At 42.5% G+C, this 24,201-nt stretch overlaps 1 protein-coding gene across 2 annotated transcripts in view; it reads left to right on the forward strand.

The window, feature by feature from the left end:
• The window catches only part of CHD1L (chromodomain helicase DNA binding protein 1 like), a 61,640-nt gene extending 45,030 nt beyond the window's left edge, over window positions 1-16,610 (forward strand). For both annotated transcript variants that reach the window (XM_007485321.2, XM_007485323.3), the window contains 9 exons: window positions 2,860-3,025; window positions 7,062-7,207; window positions 8,549-8,712; window positions 9,486-9,691; window positions 10,866-10,964; window positions 12,759-12,829; window positions 13,528-13,642; window positions 14,657-14,765; window positions 16,287-16,610. In XM_007485321.2, the coding sequence (XP_007485383.1) occupies window positions 2,860-3,025; window positions 7,062-7,207; window positions 8,549-8,712; window positions 9,486-9,691; window positions 10,866-10,964; window positions 12,759-12,829; window positions 13,528-13,642; window positions 14,657-14,765; window positions 16,287-16,365 (1,155 nt within the window). In that variant the 3' untranslated portion in view covers window positions 16,366-16,610. The remainder of the gene's footprint in view (window positions 1-2,859; window positions 3,026-7,061; window positions 7,208-8,548; window positions 8,713-9,485; window positions 9,692-10,865; window positions 10,965-12,758; window positions 12,830-13,527; window positions 13,643-14,656; window positions 14,766-16,286) is intronic.
• The last annotated feature ends 7,591 nt before the right edge of the window (window positions 16,611-24,201 follow it).

Consider the following 24,201-nt stretch of genomic DNA (forward strand, 5'->3'; position numbering starts at 1 on the left):
TGTTGGGGGTGGAGGGAGCATAAAGATTGAGGATGAGGTGGGTAAAGGCAGGCCTAGAAACAAAGGCCCAATGTTCCTGTTGGCTCCCTGAATTATTTTATTTTTCCAGGTTTCTGTAACAAGAAGAAATCCAATAATAGACTTATGTCTTTGGGAACCTCCAGAAATATCCATTTGAACCCAGGACCTCCCATCTCCAGGCCTGGCTGTCTATCCATTGAACCACCTAGCCTACTCCCCTTTTTCTGAATTTGTTTTAAAATATATTTTTGCTGACTATTTCAATATCCATTGTTTTCCTTTGTAGTCTCATGTATTTTATCTAGTGCATTTAAAAACATTATTTTGAAAAAGGATCCATAGACTTCATCAGGCTCTCAAGGAGCTCTGTGACACAAAAAAGTTAACCTCTGTTCTAGCATCTTTAGCCAATATTTTATTTTATGCAATTTAATGGATTAAAACATGACCTGAGAATTGTTTGGGAGATAAGAACTGTTCAAGATACCATATAAGAAATACAGAATCCAAAACAAATTCATAACTCTTGGGACTGGGAAACAGATGGAAAGTTTTAAGGTGACTTTCTCTAGAGAGATGGGAAGAGAACAAACATCATGGTTTTATATTTAGATGAGCAAGTAGAGAATTAGCAGAGTGATGGCACTGAAAGGTAAACCCTTTTCTGGTCAGGCCAGCTTGCTGCATCCTCTAGCTGAGCATTTCATGAGGAAGCATGAATGTTAACATTACATTTTATGGATGAAGAAACTGAAGCCCCAACAATATCATCTTAGTTTTATTGGTTGGACTGAATATTTTATTAGTGGTCGCTAGGGATTTAATTTCTAAATCCCAAAATGAATTATTCAAGTAAATGGAATTTAGTAGTAGTTTATTTTACAATAGAGGGAAGATATTGAGGAAGAAAGAAAAGGGGAGAGAGAGCCCCAGCTTCCTCTGAACCGGTTAGAAATTCTAAGGCACCAGGCAGGGGAAAGGAGTCCCAAGTCAATGGGCCTTTCTCAGAGGTTCACACCTCCAGAAAGGGCAATGAACAAAGTCAGCTTTTACACTCACCACAGTGACGATCTAAAAGGAAAGCACTCTGAGGTCTCTTGCACGAGCTCCTCCAGGGGTCCAGTTCCACAGCCAAGTGTCTTCACTCCAAGCCCAAGTGACTGTCCTCCAGTCCAACTCCGAGTGACTGAATCGATCCTGTGTGTCCCTGTTTCCACTATTTAAAGACCTGTTTCTCTTATGTCACCTCCCCTAAATTTTACATCTACCAATAACAGCAGATGCTCCTCTCCAGGATTGCCCTCTCAATGTATGAAATGGGTGTTCATACCTTTTTTGTGGTTAGTTCACACATTTTTGTAGTTAGTTCATACCTTTTTGTGGTTAAAATGGATAGATCTACTTTAAGTACTGGGTTTACACTTTGGGGATTAAAATCTAAAAATAGACAAGAGATTACAATTTAATCTTCACAATCAAGGAAGAGCTAAATACTTTCATTGTTACAATCAGGGGAGAGCCAAATCCAATCTTCACAATCATATGGTGATTCAAAGGCAGAACCACCTGGCAAATGAGACACAGTCTCATGAGATTTGGGACAGGACAAGCACCTGAGCATAGATCCACCACTCTAGAACCAGGATGTGACTACTACTAGAACAATCTACCAAAGTAATCAGGTTTCTCACTAAGTAACAGCCTGTTAGTTGTTGGCCTAAGTGCTACAGTGTGGGTTCTCTGTTAAACCATGCTTCCATTTTTGGTTGGAGGCAGTGCCTTGGTTTCTCAGTGTGTAAAAGGGCAATTGATTTAGCAAATACATTGTAGTCACATAATATTCAAGCATTGTATAGGATACAGAGGTGTGTCAGGTATGGGCTTTACCATCATAGATTTCAATCTTGGAGGAGATTGGACAGTATCGTTTCTACTATATCATGCATTGTTCCTTTACCAGTTTTTTTTTCATTATCTCTTTATAAGCAACTTCACTCTTCTGGTGCTCCGTTCTCTCCTTTTTAAAATAAGGGGACTGGATCTTTGGGACTAGTGTTTTCTTGCTAACATTTTTATATAACATGTATAGGCCGATAGCTACTCTGATCTCCCATTTCCACCTCTGTCTCTTAGGCCTTCGGTCCTCAGCATTTAAACCAATGAGAACCACCCTCCTGAGGCTATAGGGGGTGAAATAGTTCAGAAAAGGACATTTAGATGTTTGTTGGTGTTGGATATAATTTTAAGTGAAGAATCAATGACCTAAATCAGTGCTATCACTCGCAAATAGAAATAGGGGCCACAAAACTGTACATAAGGATCCCAGTGGGCTACAGGATTGACATAGAAAACCACATATATTTGTATTATCTATGTTTTATTGTTTTTTTATTCATTTGGTTAAATTTCTCAAGTACATTTTAGTCTGCCTAGGGCCACACTGGGAGTATTGTGGGCCATTTTTGACATATTGGGATGAAGTGGTCTCTATAAGGTCCTTTTAGTTCTTCTATTCCTTGGTTCTTTTATTTTTAGCAGCCACCATCCAAAGTATGAATGGCAAATTGTTATCCCCATTTCACAGATAAGGAAATTGAAGCTCAGACATCCCCAAAGTTTCTGCCTAGTTCGTGACAAAGCCTAAGCTGTCACCCAGGCAGTATGACTTGGTCTGGGCTTGTTTCCACCACATCTCGATATTGGAGCAAAGGCTTGAGGGCACAGTATGAAGTGGGAAGTGTCAGCTGTGCCTCCTGGCAAACCATCATTAGTTACCTTCCTGTGTACCTGTTTACAGTGATAACCACTTGTTCTTTTTATTTGCTTTCTCCATAAAAGTTGAGTGAGATCCTCAAGTTTGGCTTGGACAAACTGCTCTCTTCTGAAGGAAGCACCATGGAAGAGATTGACTTGGAGGGCATTCTTGGAGAAAGCAAGGATGGCAAGTGGATTGCAGATGCCTTACTTGCTTCGGAAGAAGAAAGCAAAGAGGAAGAGGCCGAGAGTAAGTCCTAGGGTGAAACGGGAGCAGATTGTATCACTCTGAACCCAGGAGCACAAGCCTAGATCTCAGGGCTACATGGGGGCAGGGGGGGTGTAGATATGACTGAAAGGGAACAGGATATGAGATGCTCTGTTATGACTTAAATGCAGCTCTGAAACATTTACACTTCCATAGAAATGACTTGCCTGCTCCCAGCTCTGAATTTTGGTGTGTGCTCATCTCCAGAAAATCTTTTTCTTACAGAACTAGAAAGCACCATCTAGTCCCAACTCATCAGCAGCATCCCCATAAGTGGCCCTCCAGACTTCATGTAAGAGGGGAAACTTCTACTTCCTGAGGCAGCCCATTCCCGTTGAACAGCTCTGGCTATTAGGCATGTTTCCTGGCCATAGTGGAATGGGTTGCCTTGGGTATATATAGTTCATCATCACTGAGTATCTTTAGAGGGAAGCTGAATGGGTTTTATAGGGGGAAGTCTGCTTGGGTGTATGAGGGACTAGATGGCTTCAGAGCTATCTTCCATCTGCTAAGTTCTGAGCCCACGAATGGTGCCTAGTGACATTCCAGCAATAAACACTTTCTTGGGCTGTATTAGGAAGTGCCGATGCATGCTGCTAAGGACACATCTAGGATATTGGGCCCAGGTCTAGAAAGCACATTTTAGGAGGGTTGTTGGCATACTGGGGAATTTCTCAAATGAGGCTATTCAAAAATCAGGTCATGGAAGAGATGGCTAAATGTGATTATCCTCTTAAAAAGATGGAGCTGTGATATCTGTCTTCAGATATTTAAAGGGTTGTGGCGTGAAAAAGGGATTAGAGTCGTCCTTTGTAGCTCCAGAGGACATAATGGGTACAAGTGACCGTTGTTTGTTGTTTAATCATTTTTAGTTGTGTCCAACTCTTTGTGACCCCTTTTGGGATTTTCTTGGCAGAGGTACTGGAATGGTTTGCCATTTCCTACTCCAGCTCATTTGACTGATGAGAAAACTGCAGCAAAACAGGGTGAAGTGCCTTACCTAAGGTCATACAGCTAACAAGTGTCTAAGGCCAGATCTGAGCTCTGGAAGATGAGTCTTCTTGACTCCCGACACAGCACTCTCGGCTCAATGGCACCATGTAGCTCCTCTTAAGTTCCAGAGAGGCAGATTTTGACTCAAATAAGGAACAATTTTCTAACAATTAGAGCTGTCTGAAAATAGCAGGGTGGGTCTTCTTCAGGGTTAGTGCATCCCCCTTAACTTGCAAGTGTTCAAGCACAGGCAGGATTGGCCATTGGAGGGAATATTTTATTACCGACTCATACACTGGGCAAGGGAATTGGAATGGATATCCTTTGGGGAGATTTGAGCATAATAGTAAATAGTATTTTTTTTTACTTTCATTGAACCACGTTCCTCATCTTGTTTATTCAGGTATGCATCACTGAACATTATGCCAGACAAAGGGCTGTTTAATATTTGTATAATCTTATAAATTACAAAAAATAGAAAAATATCTTTTCCAAGTTCATTTGCCGTTGGCTCTTTGAAGGCTGAAAAGCCCATGGTGGCTATCTTCCAGAGGGAACAGGTCAGAAATTGGATTTGTTGATGGAGGAGTTCTTCCACCAGGACATATGGAGACCTTCTCTAACCTACGAGAAAGGTTGTAGGGAGTAGCCTCCTTGGCAGCTAAGGGTCCTGTCCCTGCTCATGTAGTTAGCGTCCCAGACAAGGCTCTGAACCCAAGTTGAGGCTTCCTTGCTTCCAGGCTCATTATTCCAACCATTTACAACACTGCCACTTGCTTAACCCACAATGTACGGCTAAATCACTATACATTTGCAACAAAAATTGTGGGAACAATATGGTTCTGCCCAGTGTAGGGTGCATGCTTGTAACCACTGCTCCAGGAAAGGTCAAGGCTGGTGGATCACTTGAGCTCAGAGCTACAGTTGGGCTAAGCTAATTTTTTGGGTGTCCACACCAAGTCATCTATGTGGCAGAGTCAAGAAGACCTGAGTTCAAATCTTGCCTCGGATACTTACTAGCTGGGTGGCCCTGGGTAAGTCATTTAACCCTGTTTGCCTCAGTTTCCTCATCAGTAAAATGAGCCAGAGAAAGACATAGCAAGATGTTCCAGTATCTCTGCCAAGAAAAATCTCAAATGAGGTCATGAAGAATTGAGCGTGAGTGAAAATAACTGAACAATAGGAACGCAAAGTTAGGTACCAGTATAGTGAGTCCTGGGCAATTGGGGACCACTAAGGCTCCCAGAGGAGGGGGAACCCACACAAGTCAGAAACGCAGGTCAGACTTCCATGCCCCTTGGGTGGGATTGGTCTAGCGAGTAGGCTCTGCACTTCCAGCGTGGGCAAGATCGGAGAACCCAGGGTAAAGAAAAATAGTTATGATAGAACTAATTACATAAAACAAAAATAATTAAATTTAATAAGATATGTTTCTTTATTTTATCTTGATTTAGAAGAAACCAATTTACAAGTTGGGAGAACTGTCTGCCCATGTGAACTCTATGCAGGCCACATTGGACGCTCTGCTGCCCTTCATATTTTCACTTCTTGACGGGGAGCTTTATTGATAGTTCCTGCGCTGATTTAATTAGAGGGTGCCAATTAGAACTACAGCGCGTCGAGCTTGCTTACAAGTGTGAAGCAGTTCCTCTCTTGGGAATGAAAGTGTTTTGCTTTCTTAGTCCTTGGAGAAAACATACTTAGAGCTGATTCGAGTGGCTGTGGGTTCAATGGAGCATTCATTCACTCGGTAAACTGTATCATTAAACCTCATCTATTCTAGAATCATTGCTCCTCAGCCTTGGTTCTCCTGTGGAAAGCACACAGGCCTCTCGCCAGACACAGTTTTTGGGTTATGAGAGAGTGCTGGGGCAGCTAGGTGGTCTGGAATTAGGAGGACCTGGGTTCCAATGTGGCCTCAAATACTCAGCTAGCTGAATGACCCTGGGCAAGTCACCTTGCCTTTCGCTGCCTCAGTTTCATCCTCTGTAATGAGAATAATAATAGAGCCTACCTTCCAAGGTTTTTGGGAGGATCAAATGAGATACTGTTTGAAAAGTGCTTTGGAAGTCTTACATCACTCTTTTTGTTGTTTGATTGTTTTTCAATTGTCTGACTCTTTGTGGCCCCCTTTGGGGTGTTCTTGGCAAAGATGCTGGAGTGGTTGGCTATATCCTTTTCTGGCTCATTTGACAGATAAGGAAGCTGGGGCAAATAGGGTAAAGTGACTCGCCCAGGGTCACCCAGCGAGGACGTATCTGAGGACATGAGCTTTCCTGACTCCAGACCAGCACTCTATCCACTGCACCACCCAGCTGCCCAGAATTGCTCTATAGAAGCTAATTATTATCTGAAAATCTCTAAAGTGCTTTTCAAATAGAAAGCATTATCTTTATCACTTTTAGTAGTATCATCCTTTCCTGGTCTCTGCATTCTGCCTTGGGAATCTCTCATTTTCTCCTTTTTTCCCTTTAAAAAATCCTTTCCTTCCAGCTTAGAATCAATACTGTGTATTGGTTTTAAGGCAAAAAGAGTGGTAAGGGCTAGGCAATGGGGTTCACACAGCTAGGAAGTAGCCCCCATTTTCTCTTTAGATTTATTACTGAATCCTCTAATTTTGTCGGAGGAAGAACCCTGCCGCACCCCCTTTAGAGAGCTCTAGTCCAGACCATTAAAGTAACAGAAGGGCCAATCTTGCTCCCCAGTGAACTTTGCAACACAACCGTGCACTGCCTTGTGGATCTTGATATCCCTGAGATTCGAGCAATTATTTGTCGAATGAATGATCCTCGGAGTCTCAGAGGAGCCCAGAAATCCATCCAAATTCCCATAGTGAGTCTGGTGGGCTGGAGAGGAAAACACTGACCTTCTGAGTCCTGATCCTGCCTATCCTGTGCAGCTCCATTAGGAAGCCAGATTCTTCCCTCACCTCCCCATTCCCTGTCCTAGCTCTGAAGGGAAATTAAGCTGTGTTTCTTTTGTTTCTGGCTTTTCTCCATTTATGGTTTTTGTTTGCTTTTTACAGGTCATATGTATTTATATGAAGGTAAAGATTATTCTAAAGAGCCGAGTCAAGAAGACAGAAAATCCTTTGAGCAACTGGTGGATCTTCAGAAAACCCTTCTGGAGGAGAGGCATCAGGAGGGGAGGGCGCTCCGCAATAAAGGAAGCGTGAGTCACTTCTGCCTCTGAAAAGGGTGAAGTCTTTGAAGCCACAGCTTAGAAGGAGGAAGAGAGAATTCTGAACATTGAGAATGGAGTGGGCAGACAGGTTTTAGCACTAACATATCCATAGGAGAGAAATGAATTCTCTTTATTTAAATGATTCACACCACAGAACACTTCATTTTCCTGGGAGGTCAGAGTTCCAATGATCCCAGTGCTCTAGAACATAGTGAAAAAAAAAAGTGCAAAACCCCTCCAAGGACTGAAGTTGCTATCATAAAAACTTTTAACCCCCCCACCCTCCATCCCTGAACTTTCCTCTGTAAGTTAAGCCCCCAACCCTCCCCAGAGGCTGTCCACTTTTACTTTTCATACCATTCTAAAAAAGGTTGCTATTAAATTTCCCAGCCCACAACAATTAGAAAGGAATAAGGGTTGAAGAAGAACACTGATCATTTTGAAAAGCAGCAGCTGATAGCAGGATAAAAGATATTTAAAAAATAGACACAAAATGAAAGAAACCATATTTTGATGCCCTGTAGCACAGGAGCTGTTCAGCCTTTATTATTATTATTTTTAAAAATCCTTACTTTCTCCCTTAGAATCAATACTGTGTATTGGTTCCAAGGTAAAGGTCAAATGACTTACCCAAGGTCACAAAGCTAGGAAGTTTCTGAGGCCAGATTTGAACCCAGGACCTCCTGTCTTTAGGCCTGATTCTCCTGAGTCACCTCGCTGCCGCCAGTATTCCTTCATTATAATTGATGAGCAGAGCCATGCTATTGATTCATCAATAAAAGCTTACTTTCTATTCAGTAACTTTAAAAAGTCAAGAAACAGTATAATATGTTACAGAAATTTTTCAATAAAAGTAGTTAAAATTAAAAGGTTCAGGGTGTTAAAGGGTAAGCTTCAGTCATCTAGAAAATCCCCTTATATTAAATGCCTCATTACTCAATGATGTGAGATCAATGAGGTATTGCTGCACCATCTTTGCTAGTGTTCCGGCTGAATTTCACATTTTGTATAGAGAGAATCCCCTTGGCCAATCTTCTCCCCACCCCTTCCCCCTCAGCACCCCAGAAACCCCACCACCATAGCCAGGCCTTCCTCCTTTTTGCCATAATTGGGATACCCGTCTGTCACAACATGTATGATAGAGTTAATACCATCTGGGATCTCTGATCCTTCCTTCCGTGTGCTGCAAAATGTTTGTCCTGTTCTTCTGAGTCAGTCATAGCATTTAGATAAGGGGGCTTCTGAGGGGGTCTGGGGCATCTGGCAGGGATTGGGGCGGGCTCCCTCCATGGTAAATACCAAGTAATTTGTTTTTGTCTTCATTTCCAGGTTCTCGTCCCAGGACTTCTGGAAGGGCCTACCAAAAGAAAGCGCATCTTGAGCCAGGAAGAACTGGAGGAGAGACGAAAGAAAAGACAAGAGGCAGCAGCCAAGAGAGCGAGGTTGAAAGAGGAGAAGAAGAGACAACAGGAAGAGGCAGAGCATAAGAAAAAGTATGCAGGGGTCTCTCAACAGACTCAGAGTCACGTCTGCCAGACTCTGATCTTAGAAAGAGGGAGTGCTGTGATGCTGAAAATGACTTGTAGAGGACAAAACATGCAGATAATTTTAGCTTCTGTCCTACTTGGGGAAGAGAGATTGCATTAAAAGACACGAAAGCAGGAACATCATATTTAGCTCAGGGCTTCCGATGGTAGAAAAATTTGCCAAGAGTCCGGATTCTGTTGTAGTCACCCAAGAGTAAATGACTGGGCTATTTGTTCCAATTTTAAAGGTGCAGGAAACTTCTGTGATGCTTTGGGGCTCCATTGGTAGTAGGAGAAATGATTTCTTAAAGGTTGAGCCAAAAATAACTATCAGAATCCAGTCAGCTTCAGCAAAACAGCCTGAGCACTCGGGGGCTACTCGGTGCATCCTGCTGAAACAGACAGATTTAAAGATTGAGTTGTAATTTCCTGACAAAAAAGAAGTGAAGAAATTGATATAAACAGCCTTTTCTTCAGGTATGTTTTTAAAGCCCAATGAGAACCAGAGACAGTAGGTACCATCTAAAGATGAATCATGTGGCCATTAGACATATCAGTATTATTTCTTCTTTTCCTTCCTTACAGGCAAGCAATAAGGCACATCCTTTAAAGGTTTTTAGAATTGTCAGACTGCATTTGTGTTTGGCATTTATTATTGGTGGAAGAAGTGTGAAACAGACCCAAAGGGGAAAACATGTCAGGGATTTAATTTACTCTTTTCTTTCATGGATTTGTTTTAGGATGGCGTGGTGGGAGTCAAACAATTACCAGTCATCCTGCCTGCCCTCTGAGGAAAGTGAAACAGATGAAGCTGAGGAAGGAAATGATGAGAATGATGGTGAATTCAGTTATGAAGATCAAGACCTGACCTCCATCAAGTATGTTAGTGGGGATGTCACCCATCCCCAGGCAGGAGCAGAGGATGCCATCATTGTTCACTGCGTAGGTATGAAAAAGTAGGGGTGTGTCTGTGTGTGTGTGTGTGGGGGTGAGGGTAGGAGTACTCCCCCATTTCTTTATCAGACAAAAAACTAGTGAAGAGAGAGAGAAAGTGATTCTGGGTAGACCCTGATCCAAGAGGAAGGATGCCAAGTCTCCACTTCCAGCTATTGGCTCAATTTGTCATTTGGAGATTGCATCACACGCCTGTTGTTTAGCCTTTGTCCTCTACCAAGTGGGGAGAAAAATGTAAAAAATTACACTTGTTGGGTGAGTAAAGAAATGGAGCCTATTTTGGGAACTTTGGGCATGCCCTGCTTGTCAGCTTGAATTATTACAACGTCTTTTCCCACATCTGTTTCTACCTACTTGCAGCCCCATAACTGGGAAAGGGGGTGTCTATTTAGACAATGATTAAATAAGAATATAAGGTTAGATTACCAAAAGCCTATCCAAATACCTCTTGTTAGTTTGGAATTGACCCAACTTGACCTTCTGGAAAGAAATCATGTGTCTTTTCAACAGTCCTAGGTTAACTTTTCTGACTGAAGGCAACTATTGGTGTTTTAATCATGCATTTCTTACTAATTACTATTAATAACAGTTAATCATTGTAATCACAAAATAATTTTCAGGAGTTGACAAGAATTTATTAATTGCTATGTAATTAGTCAATTACTAAGTTGTTAAGCCCCCCCTTTTTTAAACCCTTACCTTCTGTCTTGTAACAAATTCTAAGTATTGGTTCCAAGGAAGAAGGGTGTTAAGGGGTAGGTGCCCAGGGTCACACAGCTAGGAAGTGTCTGAGGTCAGATCTGAACCCAGGGCCCCCTGACTCCAGGCCTGGTTCTCTATCCATTGAACCACACAGCTGCCCCTAATTACCTTTTCTTGACCATGGACAGCACAGGGAAATAGAAGCCTTTACGGGATGCCATCGTAGTCTTTCACAAAGGCATGTTGTCATGCCTTTCACAAAGGAATTTTGAAGTGCTGGTTTCCAGCCATATCTGGCAAAAGCCCAAGTCTAAATGGTGGGTTGGAAACATCCATAGGAGATCATGCCTGTCTTTGGAAGGGAAGGGCATTCTTACTTTGAGCCCATTAGAAACAAAGTGATGTTTATGGTGGATTTGACTTCATATTCCATTAATGGCGATGCATTTTCTTTTATCTACCAGATGATTCTGGACGATGGGGCAGAGGCGGTTTGTTCACAGCCTTAGAAATTCGGTCAGCTGAACCAAGGAAAATATATGAACTTGCAGGGAAGATGAAGGGTGAGGACCAAAGGGAAAAGAACGAGGAACACAGTAAAGTCCCCCACGGGAGACCGTGTACTTCTTACTCACGGTGGAACCTTGGGCCCCTGCATCACTGTGTCCTCAGCTGTAAAATGGGGATGGTCATGCCTGTTCTACTTATTTTCACAAGGCTCTCATGAAATTTTGAATCAGGATAGATTTGAAAATGCTCTGAAAAGCCTAAAGAACTATATAAATGAAGAAGTATGAGGTAGAGCATTCAATTGGGACGGGTCTTAAATTCCAGGCTAAGGAGTTTGGGCTTTAATCGGTAGGCAATGGTGATTCATTTTGTTCAGAAGATTTCTACGGGTGAACCTGTGCATAAGAAAAATGAACTTGGCAGTGATTCAAAGGGTGGATTGATGTACAAAAGAGACTAGAGTCAGGGAGTCCCAATTAGGATTCTGTTGCATTAGTTTTAGGCAGATGGTCATTGACATTGGCAAGTGAATGAATATGAGGAGAGAGATAGAGGGGGAGAGGGGTGAGTCAAAGATAACACCAAGGTTTCAGGCATGTGGGATAGGGTGAATGCAAGGTAGTCAACAAGAGAAGCAGATTTGGGGGAAAAGAGAACAATTTCAGTTTTGGACAGGCCACGGCTGGGGCACCAGCAAGAAATCCAGGGACACATGCCCAGCCACTGATTGAAACTGGCTCTGGAGAGTTTGTTTTCAGAGACACCGATTTGGGAGTCCTGTATATAGAGATGATCAGTGCCCAGGGGAGATTCTCAGAGGTGTAAAGACCTTTGGGGGGGGGAAGGAGTCACCTTAGGATAGGACCTCTAAGAATGTTTTCTGTGTGGAAATGTTGGGAAAAGAAGGCAAGACCAGCTTTCTGCAGGCACTGCCGGGGATACAGGAAAGCACAGGGGATGGTCCCTTGGAACCAGGCCAGTTCAGGAGTCAAGACCCGTGAAAAAAAAAAGCTAAATTACCCCCCAAAGAAGGTTTTTCAATTGCAAGCTAGGAGACATTATTCACTGTAGGCCAGAGTGGTCAGGAAAGATGGGGCCTTTGGGGTGGGCAGTGAGGGAGGAAATGTTTTCGGCATAAGCCATGACGGAGAAATGAGAGAATGTGAACGTGAGCAGAGCAGTCGGGCTGGTTCCAAATGAAGCATGTTGGGGAGTGGGAGATAACTGGGGGGTAAGTTTGACCCAGACTGGGGAGGGCCTTGGATGCTAACCCGAGGACTGTGAATTTTGTCCCATCCTGAGTGAGTGGCACTGTTATACGCAGAGCAAAGGGCTGACGTGAAAGCAGTCTTCAAGCAGCGGTGTCCGACTCCAAAAGGCCTGCTATTGGCTTAGAAAACCATAAAGGAGCAGCATCTGTGTGAGGATGTCTTTTTACTTCTTGTGTGGGACGTGTCCCAGCTACATTTTCATGTGGTCGAAGCTGTGCTGGATGTCTTGGCATGAGCCTCACCTCTGCTGTCAGACATTTATATGGTGTGGATTATGGGCGGCGGCACCGGTGAAAGGGAGCCAACTCAGGAGAGTGTGGCAGCAATGGGAGGGGTGAGGCAGGGGATGAGCGTCCGGACCGGAGGCGGCAGTGGGACAAAGAAGGCGGGGGATGCAGGAGATTTTGAAAGACGACAGAACATCACTCGGGCACTTTGAGGCTTTGAAGGTGCTAAGATTGAAGGAAGAATCAAATGTTCTGGGACTTTAAGCATAGTACTGTTTCCTATTCGAATGGGTATTTCTTCATTGAATTTAATGTTCTCTGGTTTATTTCTTACTCTTCTCCATCACAGATCTGAGTCTGGGAGGAGTCCTTCTATTCCCTATTGATGACAAGGAGTCTAGGAACAAAGGACAGGACTTGGTCAGTAGCCCGTCATCTCTAACTTTGTAATGTTGGAGCCCATTATAGAGGACTGGGAGATTTCGAAGACTTAATAAAACATACTGTCAGAGCTTGGATTAAGTTTAAACTATTAAAATTTAAAGTGCTATTGAGAAATGTTATTTTCCAACCAGAGTAATGAATGCCAACCCAATTCTCCTCTTTGTCTTAGCAATTCTTAGAATTGCCTCAGCAATTCATGGAAAAGGCTGACCCATTCCATCCCTGCTACACTAAGATTCTAACCCTTAAGCCTTAAATGAACAGTTCTCTCTCATTCATTATTTGAGGTCCTCTGATGTATTTTTAATTGTCTATTTATCTCACTCGAGGACCTTTGAGTATAGTCTCACCTGACTCATTTAAAGAAACTTTAAACGAGTTTTTATTTATTTGGGCAATCACTTGGTCAGTAAACATTGATTAAACACCTGCTCTGTGCCAAGCACTGTTCTGATTCTGCCTTTAATAGTTATCCTGAAAAAGGGAGGGGAATCTTGTGATTGATCTCAAAGCAAGATAATTGAAGAAAGATGGCGGCAGGGGTGAAGTAACTGCAGATGTGGAAGGCAGCGAATGACAGAATTCAGAACATCCAGAGGAGACCAAACCAAGATGGCTTCAGGGAGTGTGTTTACATCCCCTTACTGGTGCTGACTGTGGGCTTTTCTCTCTAGTTGGCATTGATTGTGGCTCAGCACCGGGATCGCTCCAATGCCTTGTCTGGCATCAAGATGGCAGCACTGGAGGAGGGTTTAAAAAAGATATCTTTAGCAGCAAAGAAGAGGAAGGGTAAGTGTGTTTATGGCATTTCTATGAGTGTTTTAAGGATATTGATATTTCTGTTCTCTAAGTAAGGCAGACTCAGATGAAGCCCTGCTCATCCTTTGTGTTAGAGTTGATCCCTGGGCCAGGGAACAAGCAGACGCAGACATGCCTGATGTTAATGCCAAAGTGCTTTCATGCTCGTTATCTTGTAAAAGCCTCACAGCAGCCCTTCCAAATACTTTTGTCCCTGTTTTACAGAGGAGAAGACTGAGGCTCACAGGTCAAGTAGGTGCTAAAGGTCACATGTAGAATTAGTGGCAAAGCCAAAATTCAAATCTAGAGCTCCTGATTCTGCCCTAGTTTTTTGTTTTTTTCCCCCTTGCAGACCCCTGCCTCTTAAAGTAATTTTTATATGTTCAAACAAATCTAGAAACTTTAACCCACTCTATCCCCATTTCATGAAATGAGGCGCAATGTTGAGGTAGTAGGGTGAGTTTTCTGTAACTCACTTGGAGATCCTGGGACCATTAACTTCTTTTAGTGTTATTTTAGTGTTATTTTGACCACCAAAAAAGCATATAGAATTACCATAATGTAGATATTAAGCCTGACAGGCAAATCTTTGAAGCAAACTCTTGAACTAATTAAATCTGGCTTCTGTTAGATGTGTCTCTCACAGTTGGTTGAGTTGATTGACTCCTGAGGAAATCACTCTATCTTAGTTACCATCTCCAATTCTATATCTAGTAGTATGTTGGGTGCCTCTAGACTTATTTCCAGGTTCCGAGAGGCCACCTTGGAGCCAGTAAAACTGGATGATTTCTTCCATTAAATTCCCTTCCAGAATTCCAGAATCAGTAAAGTCAGCTCTTCATAGGCACAAATGACGTACACTCACCAATCACGTCAATGTCTGTCTACAGGAAACCAGAAAGTGACTCTTGTAGTGTGGGTTTTTTATAATCTCTGGCTTAGATAGCCTGTCCATTAGTCAACTATGGATACATTGATTATTCAGATTTATTTGTTCTTTTATAGCGAGTGTCCATCTTCCACGCATTGGCCATGCTACTAAAGGGTTTAACTGGTATGGTACAGAGCGTCTCATACGGAAATATTTAGCAGCAAAAGGCATCTCGACTTCTGTGTATCCTTTCTTTTACTTTGTCATTATAAATACTTGTTCTTCAGGGACAAAAAAAAGCGTTATCCAGTTGACAAACGTAATGCAAATTATTTCTATTGAGAGAGATGATATATTATGCATATTTGTTAAAAAGTCAGCAAAAATTATAAATTGTGTCAGTGTCTAAACAATGCCCTACAAATTCAAATTGAATTTTAAATACTTTACAGATTGAGCCATTTGTGGTCCATCTATAGACCTCATTCCTGCTGAGTCTTTCTGTGATTTCTAGCAGCTGAGCTGGTCACTCAGAGACAGCAGCAGTTTCAAGGTAGAAAATCATACATGTGAAGATGCTGTGGTTATATCAGAATTTAATCTTGGGCCCAATCTTAGCCTGCCACACAGATCTTCTCCTTATTCTTCAGAGAGAGAAACCAGAAGGCATCTTCTGACTTGGAACTATGTGGGTGGGATGTAAATACACTCAGGCATACCTTGGGCATACACAAACCAAAGGCAGGGCTGGCAATGGGCAGAGAGATGGGGCTCAGTGGATGGGGACTTAAGCCAGCCATCATCATTTGATCTATCTTGGACTTCAGTGATTTGGGCACATGAATGTTATTTTTACAAGATGTAAAGTAGGCAGAATAAGTTTTATATTGGAGGGAAAAAAACCAACAAAACATTAAACCAACTGGTTATAGTTAAAAGTGTAAGGAATTAAGTCAGCATCTGATATTCACGTCTGTGATTAAAAACTGGCACTCTAATGGCTGGGGTGAAATTCCTGCTAAATATCATTGTGGTTGAGAGGCCATAATTCGTTCCCTCAGTCAGTATTATGAAGGAGCAGGGAGTTTTCTCCAACTATTGTCTAAATAACAATGAGTTTTTTTTTCTAACTACTTCATAGATTCAGAGTACACATCCCTTTACTTAAGATAGTTCAACCACAAGAAAACTTAGCAAAGAAACCCATGCACTTCTCAGCTCATTCCATTATAACATGTATTTAACTTCTAACAAAATGATTTGGGTGAACAGGGTATCTATATTATGGGATTATGGGTCTGAGTAGTTTCTTCATGCGAGATCACAACTCTTCCATAACTTAGGAAATCATCTCCAAGAGTTGCTACTTCCAAAAAATTTGTCACCCAATGACCATCCTTGTGATGAGTTTTCCCAAACTTTGATTGGTCCTCAGATAATGGACATACATGTTCTCAGTGGACTTGTCCTCTAGTCCTTTTCAGCTTGTTAACATTTGCCAAAACTTGAAGTCTTTTGGCAAAAGGTACAAGAACCTGTGGTTACTGGCATGCCACAATAAGTCATCAGAATGCAGTTTAATACATAATAATAGTATTACTGATAAAAAATGTCAGTAATAATTATGTTAAATTAAAAGGAGACTGAAGAAGAGCTACCTTTTTGGAGAGAATTCCAGAATTTTATACCTAAAACAGTGGTTAGTTTTGTTTATTCTTCTGTTATATTTTTCTTTGACATTTCTTCCTTGACAACCTTTATCAGATATTACTTTCCTAGGAATAAAGCCCTTTCTACTTACTCACAACCAGCTTCATCGACCACAAGACCTATGACACCATGACATCCTATGGTCTCTTTCTGAAAAGAACAGTAAGACAGGCCAACACTTGTCCAGAGCTGCTGAAAAATTTCCAGAAGAATCAAAATTAAACCATTGAAATATTTTATATGTGAATTATAAATTCTGATTTTGTTTTTGTAAGTCAGAAGTATCAGAGGAAATAATGCAGGCAATTTGTTAGGGGCCCACAGTCAACACTCCAGTTCATAAACATTTGCACATAATAATAATTCTGCTTCTTTAAAGTTGTCCTTGGTTTTTTTTTTCCACTCCCCTTTCTGGCCTTTTTCCTATCACTATAATTTTCTGAGAGAGATAAAAGTAGAGAAAAAAGTTGAAGGTAAAGGAGAGACACAGCATTTTATGGCTTCCTCTACTTCTTTGCAAGGCATTGTGTGTGCTTAGGTGATGCCAGCACAAACCTTTACCTCTGCAGTTACTTTCAGTCACCAGACATCCCCAAATGATCAGGTATCCAATAACCACTATGGTCTATCTTAATTCTATGTTTTTGTAAAGGGCATGAGAGCCACAGAAGCTAATGTGAACTTGTGTTTTACCAAAAGGGGTAGACAGATCCAGAAAGGTAATGGTCCTGCTGTACTCTGCTCTGGTGAGACCACATCTGGAGTTGTAGAAAGATTCCTGTTTAGGTACAGGTTGGACTAAGTGGTCTATAGGGTTCTTTGCAAATCTGAGATTCTGTGAAAAACTGTAAAGTGAGAAAAGAGATTGAGCCAGGGGTACAACACCAAGAAGCAGGAATATGAGGTAAGGTTGGCCTGCTCTGCCTTGCACCTTTCCATTGTTATTAAGTGCCTCCTTGAGGCAAAGGTCCAGAGAATTTTGTATGACCTTTGCTCACTGCAGTAGAAAGGAATATATTTACTCCAACCTAAATATTGAGGGATTTCCCTAGAGGAGTTTCAGTAACAGAGATGGTGGTGAGTGTTGATGAATAAAATATATGACGTTCGGGGCCTTTGTTCTCTACTGACCTGGCATAGTTATGAGCCTGACCAGCAAAAGATCTGGAAATATAATGATTAGCCCTAGGCATGTTAGCAGTATCTCATAAAAGAGCAGTAAAATGCCCTTTAAGAAGAAACCAGTAGCCAAAGATGGGTCCAGGAGACTCTAAACTCATCTAAGAAGAAGGACCTGCGAGAGCTCTGTGGAGAACCAGGAGGCAGAGAGGGGACAACAGTAAGGCAGGAATATAGAGCCTGGAATAGGGTTCCAGATAGGATGCAGCCTTTGTAGCAAGAACTGTTCAGGAAGTGTTCCCTCATTTGGGCATTTCCATGCTATAAGGGGATGAAATAGCTCCCACCAAAAAGCAAGCTGATCAACCTTCCCCTACCCCACCTATGGAGTCAGAGTCAGAGCCAGCTCGCTAGAATTAGCGAGCAAGCAATGGGTACCTCTAGGTCCTTGGCAGCTGACTAAGACCACCAGGGACCTACCTCTGAGAGCAGCTAGACTTGAGACCCCAGCAGGCTGAAGAGTACGGACTTTGGGCCTGGAGATAGAACAGAATGGGGTGACAAACAGTAGAAGCAGTGGAGACTCAAGAGGGCCTCAGGCAAAAACCTCGCTCCTTAGCTCCATACACAGAGAGCCTGCCCTCTTTACTCAGATTTCTGACTGGAAAGGGAAGGAAAAACCAGCATAATGATGGCAAACAATGCTTAGAAAATACAACTTCCAACCACCAAGAAGAACAAGAAGAAGGCATTGACCCTGGATAATTTTTATGGAGAAAAAATCTAGACTACAGAGGAAACAGCAGAGGATGACAAACAAGCATCCAAGCCTTAAAAAAAAGATGGAGGGGGCAGCTGGGTAGCTCAGTGGATTGAGAGCCAGGCCTAGAGATGGGAGGTCCTAGGTTCAAATCTGGCCTCAAACATGTTCCAGCTGTGTGACCCTGGGCAAGTCACTTAACCCTCATTGCCTAGCCCTTACCACTCTTCTGCCTTGGAGCCAATACACAATATTGAATCCAAGATGGAAGGTAAGGGTTTAAAAAAAATGGAATTGGCCACAAGATCTTGAAGAATTTAAATCTGAGATTTTGAGAAAGGTGGAAGAGATTTGGCAAGAAAAGTGGGAAACAGTTCAAAAAGAAAAGAGTCTAAAAGACAGGAACTCCCAATTGGAGAAAGAAGCCCCAAAATCAAATGAAATGATAAATAAATTGGAGACCAAAATTAAACAGCTGGAAGCCATGAAAAGCAGGATAGACCAAATCGAAAAGGAATATCAAAAGGAAATGTTCCTTCCCCCAATATGGGAGGGAGACCATAGAGATTATGCTGGATAAGGAGCTCAAGTCCTGTTTGTGTAACTGCACACAAAACACCTCACATTAAACCTGGGGTAGGTTGGTATCCAGAACTTGGAGCTTGAGCCACATTGTCACTTACATGAAAGTGGATGACCTACCCCTGATCCCAAGATCCCTGTCAAGATGGGGTTTAAGGAATCCTCCACTCTCCACTTCTGGGAGCTATTGCAATTCTGTCCTGAGTGACTACTCTCCATCATCAGTAAGCCAGGACCAGAGGCAGAGCCTAAGCTAGAATGGCCTAGGCTGAGAATGGCCTCTTGGCGATGGATTTGAGTGTTTCTTCCCTCCCTATTTGCCCCATTTCTGACCTGCCCTGAAATCTACTGCTATTATGCCCTGAATCAATTCTGCAGTTCTATTACAACCTGAACCTGAACCTCTCCCATACTTCACCAAACCATGGAAGATGTACAATAATGACTCCACCCTCCATAATCATGAAACGCCTCAGTCCCAGACCTTCCATCACCAGGACTAGAGTCTCTGTCATTCCTTTTTTGGAATCTAACCTGAATGTAGAACCTCTAGTACAGACCTCCTGCCATTAAGACTTCATTCAGGGGGAAGGTAGGTGGGGTCAGTGGATAGAAAGCCAGTCCTGGAGATTGGAGGTCCTGGGTTCAAATCTGACCTCAACACTTCCTAGATTTGTGATGCGTAAGTCACTTAACCCCAATTGCCTGACTTGCTGCTCTTCTAACTTAGAATTTATACAGAAGGTTAGGGTTTGAAAAAAAAGACTTCATTTAGGAGTTGGGCCTCTGGCATGGAACCCCCTTCCCCCAACAAAGCACATGGTCTGTATTAAGGAAATCTTATTGTGTGTGATTCCCTCATGATCTTGAGATGAGTTCTGTCAAGAGAATAGGGACAATTGTCTGTTCACATCTATAGGAACTGATGAAAATGGGAACTAATAACATTGCTCCAAAGGGTCCCAGGGAGAGAAGAGTTTAGAGAGAGAAGATGAGAAAGCCCAGGTTAGAACCTAGGGACTATTCCTTTCATTCCCCTCACTCCCAACTCAGGGTCAGGAGGAGTGGTGGGCATTGTCCTCACTCCCCACCGATGCTCACAGACCATTCTCCTATTCCTATTCCTCAATAAATGCTCACTTTTGAAGTCTATCATCCTCTCCCCATCCTCACTGCTGTGACCTACAGCCCTCCAGTCTGTTCTTCAGTCATTTTCTTCCTTTTTTGCCACATCTCCTAATGTTAACCTTGGGGTCTTCAGTATTCATGTAGATTATTTCTAATGTTTTAAACACACAGTGTCTCAAAGCCAATGACCCTTTCCATCCCCTTTCAGATGTACATCTCTATGGTCATAAAATGGACCACATTGCCTTATAAAATTGCCTAAGCTTCAGGGTCCTTTGAAATTCCATAATGGCCACAATCTCTGATCCTTCCACCTCTCTTTTCTTTCCTTCAAAAAACCTGCCTTTTGCTCTCATCATAACCTCTGGTCCCGATTCTTCTGGTCCATCTGTCCTGTTCTGGCTTCACTTGTTCCATTGTCTGCCACTTAAAGGATTCATTAGCCACTCTCTAAGAATCCCTTATCAACTAGGATCATTGTCTATCCCTGGGCTGATCAGCCTACACTCAAGATAACTCCCACTATGGGATTCTTCTGAAAAATCACAAAGTCCTGCTGATTTCACCCAATTAGGAGTTTTTTGCTGCATCCTCTCAGCTACGGCCTCTGTGCAGCTTGCTATTCCTCTATTCTTACTGACTCCCTAGTTGGTTTTCCGTAATGACTGTCCCAAACCTTTTTCCTTTCTTCTCAAGTCCCTTGGTATAATACGTACTTTTTTCTTTTCTTTTTAAGGAATTCAAATCACATACACTTAGCCATCCTTGCGAGGTTGGGATTTTTAATCTCTGTTTTATAGACCAAAAAAAACTAGGGTAGATTACTAGAGCTTTGTCCCTGCTACTGCTGAACTTGGAGAGTACTAAATTTAAAGGGCCAAAAGCCATGCTTTCCCCTGGCAGGCGAGGGCAATGGCTCTATGTCCATACATACGTGGGTAAAGGTAGGAATGTCAATACTCCCAGTTCCCCTGACAAGTTCATGTGGTTGCTTGCCATAGTCATTACTCCTAGGATTCTGGATGAGGGTTCCATTGCCTCTTTACATTTGCTTGTTGCTAGTCCAACATCCTTGGCTGCCTTTTATTCAAGATGAAGATTAGAGAGGACACGGGATAGTAGGTGATCTCCAAACCTTTAAACCTCCATGCTAGAATGTATTAGGTATCTGAGTGGAGGGCAGGGGAGGAAGGTAGTAAAGGAAGGAAAGGAGGCAGTAGGGCAGAAAGGACAGAGTTGTACCCCTAACAAGAGGTAAATTCAAGTATGGAGTTTCAGTCATCTGTCATGGTGCCCTCCCCCTCTTGATGAAAGGCAGACTTGAATTTAGTGTATGTGGGGAGCCCAAGACCTGAGGGCCTCGTGGATCAAAGGTACTGTGTGTACCACCTATTCCTGTGTAATGGGTAAAGGAGGGGAAAGTGGGAAAAGGATATGTTGGTGATGTGAGATGAGGAAGAGAGAAGAAGACAGCTTATGGTGAATAGCCTTGATTTTTTCAGGTAAGTTTGAGGCCAGGTTCTCAGCTAAGAGCACTATGTATAGAGATCCACATAATTACAGTGACAATTATTTCAAGTGAGACAAAATATGTAAAGCATTTTGTAAACCTTAACGCACTATATGAATGCCTATCACTATCTCATTTCCCTGAAAAGCAGAGACAGAATGGATAAAAACCAAGTAGGAGGAAGGGTGGTCCCCCAGAGATAAAGCATACAACTGGGTGCCATGGTGGCTTGACCAAAGGCTTTTAATCAGAACAGGAAGGAGCATACATTTGGCATTAAGGACATAGCCACCCATCCCTTCCAGCCATTTTCATTGCAGTGAAACATACTGGAAGGGCAAGAGGAGGTGGTGGATGCCAGAGGCCACATAGCAGTAGCCTTACCTACCATCAAAAGAAAGAAGGAAAGACGGGTACCACGTTCTCTCCCAATACCTTTCTCCTTTGAGGCTCTAGACTGGACACTCAGCCTAACTTTAATGCCTCCTAATTAGTAAAAATAGTTATTTGAGGTAATAAGCTATCAGGTGGTCTGTTGAGTGAGCTCCTCCTCTTTAGTAGCAGCTTAGGTCTTCAGGGTCACTCTCTCTGAACTAGTCCCCAAAATACCTTTCCTGCCACCTATTACATCAGTCTAGACTGTGTTAGTCCTAGGATCTGAGCCCAGTCCAAGATGGCACTCCCTTCTGTCTATGCTCTTCAGGGAAATGGCATATAATAACAACATCAATAATGGTAGACATTTATCTAGTGCCTTAAGGTTTACGAGGAGCTTTAATGTATTTTATTTCACTTGGTATAATTGTCAGGATCTCTCCCATACTTTAATGCTCTTAGTTGAGAATCTGTCATCATATTTCCCTGAAAAAAAATTGAGACTGTTCACCATAATCTCTTGTTTCTCCCCTCCTCTTCTTCTTACATCACCTGGATATCCTTTTCCCACTTTTTCCTCCTTGGTTCATTACATACAAAGAAGGTAGTCCTTCTCCCCCAGGTTCAGCTTTCTGCATTCACAACTGATCCCATCCAATCCCTTCTCCAGCAAATTGCCCTCTTTGTTATTCCCACTCCCACTTATTTTCAATCTCTTATCTAGTGGCTGCTTCCTGACTGCCTATAGACCCAGCCATATCTCCCCCATCCTTAAAAACAACACACAACAACAAAACCACTAGATCTCATCCCATATCTCTTCTGTCAGTTAGAGCTAATCTCCTAGAGAAGCCTGTCTATCCCTGATGCCTCTAGTTCCTTTCCTCTCATTTCCTCATCTGCAGTCTGGCTTCCAGTCTTACCACTCAACTGAAATTACTCTTTCCAGAGTTACCAAAGATCTCTTAATTCTAATGACCTTTTTTCTGTCCTCATCCTTCCTGATCTCTATGCATCATGTGACACTATCAGTTACCCTGTTCTCCTTTATATTCTCTTCTCTCTGTTTTTGTTGCACCATTCTCCTGCTTTTCCTACCTGTCTGACTGTTCCTTCTCAGTCTCTCTTCAAAAAAACCCTTACCTTCCATCTTGGAATCAATACTTAATATTGGTTCCAAAGCACTAGAGTAGTAAGGACCAGACAATGGAGGTTAAGTGACTTGCCCAGGGTCACACAGTTAAGAAGTATCTGAGGCCAGATTTGAATCTATGACTTACCATCTGTAGGTCTGACTATCCACTGAACCACCTTGCTGCCCCATTTCTCAGTCTCTTTTGCTGGATCTTCATCAAAATCACACCCATTAACTTTGGATGTTTGACAAGGCTCTTCCCTGGACCTTGTTTCACTCAATTATCAGATCAGCTCCCATGATTTCAACTATCATCTCCATGCAGATGATTTTCAGATTTATTTGTCTACACCCTCCTGTCTGTTAAACTGGAAAAAACGCACAACTATTAAATAGTGAGAAAAGCCACTCTTTAATTAAGGAAAGGGGTGCTGTGCTTTCCTCAAGGTTTCCATGCAGAGCCCCAAGACTCTTGTTGCTCTGGCCACTGACCCCTGGGAGAGTCAACCATGCTAAATGACAACTCAGAGAGACAAAGGAAATTGGGGGATTTATATACCATTTGGGGAACCTAAGGACAGGGAAAGATGACTGACTTTACCATGGCTACAAGGAAATGGAAGTGTTCAAACTAAACTGACAGGCGTGGGAAAGAAACCATAGCCAGAGGTTAGGGTGTTAGGGAACGGGCTATTTAGGATGGACACTGAAAGGATGGTCCCTGCCCTGATGTGGGTCTTCTTGGGAAAGGGTCTCTCATACAATGGGAGAAGCTACTAGGGCAAAAGGATACTCATCATTTGATTAAAATCTGTTAACTCCACCTAGCTAGGTCCGTTAACTATCTTAAGGTCTATTATTCAGTCTGAAACTGCTAGTCTGCAATTCCCTTCAGGTGGATTCTCAGGGGCACCAAGCTTTGGGGTCTCCATCTTTCAAGCTGACTAAACTTGGGGTTCTCTTAGATTCCACGTGGATGTGTCTTTTGAAAGGGCATCTAGATGACACTGTGGGTAGAGCCATTAGGTCAAGAAGAATTATCTCCCTGTGTTAAAATCTGACCTTAAACACTTACTAGCCTTGTGGCCCTGGGCAAGTCATTTAACCCTATTTGCCTCTCTTTTCTAATCTATAAAATAAGCTGGAAAATTAAATGGAAAACTACTTCAGTATCTTTGCCAAGAAAACCCCAAATAGGGTCACAAAGTCAAACTAAAAACAACTGAACAACAACTGTCCCCTAATCTCCAACCATAAATCTGCAACTGCCTATTGGACATCCTGAACTGGACACCTTGAAGATAGCTTAAACTCAATAATACTGTGGAGGGCACCACCAGCCTTCCAGTTACTGGGGCCC

Source organism: Monodelphis domestica, chromosome 2, assembly GCF_027887165.1.
Source record: "Monodelphis domestica isolate mMonDom1 chromosome 2, mMonDom1.pri, whole genome shotgun sequence".
In the NCBI taxonomy this organism is placed as follows: Eukaryota; Metazoa; Chordata; class Mammalia; order Didelphimorphia; family Didelphidae; genus Monodelphis; species Monodelphis domestica.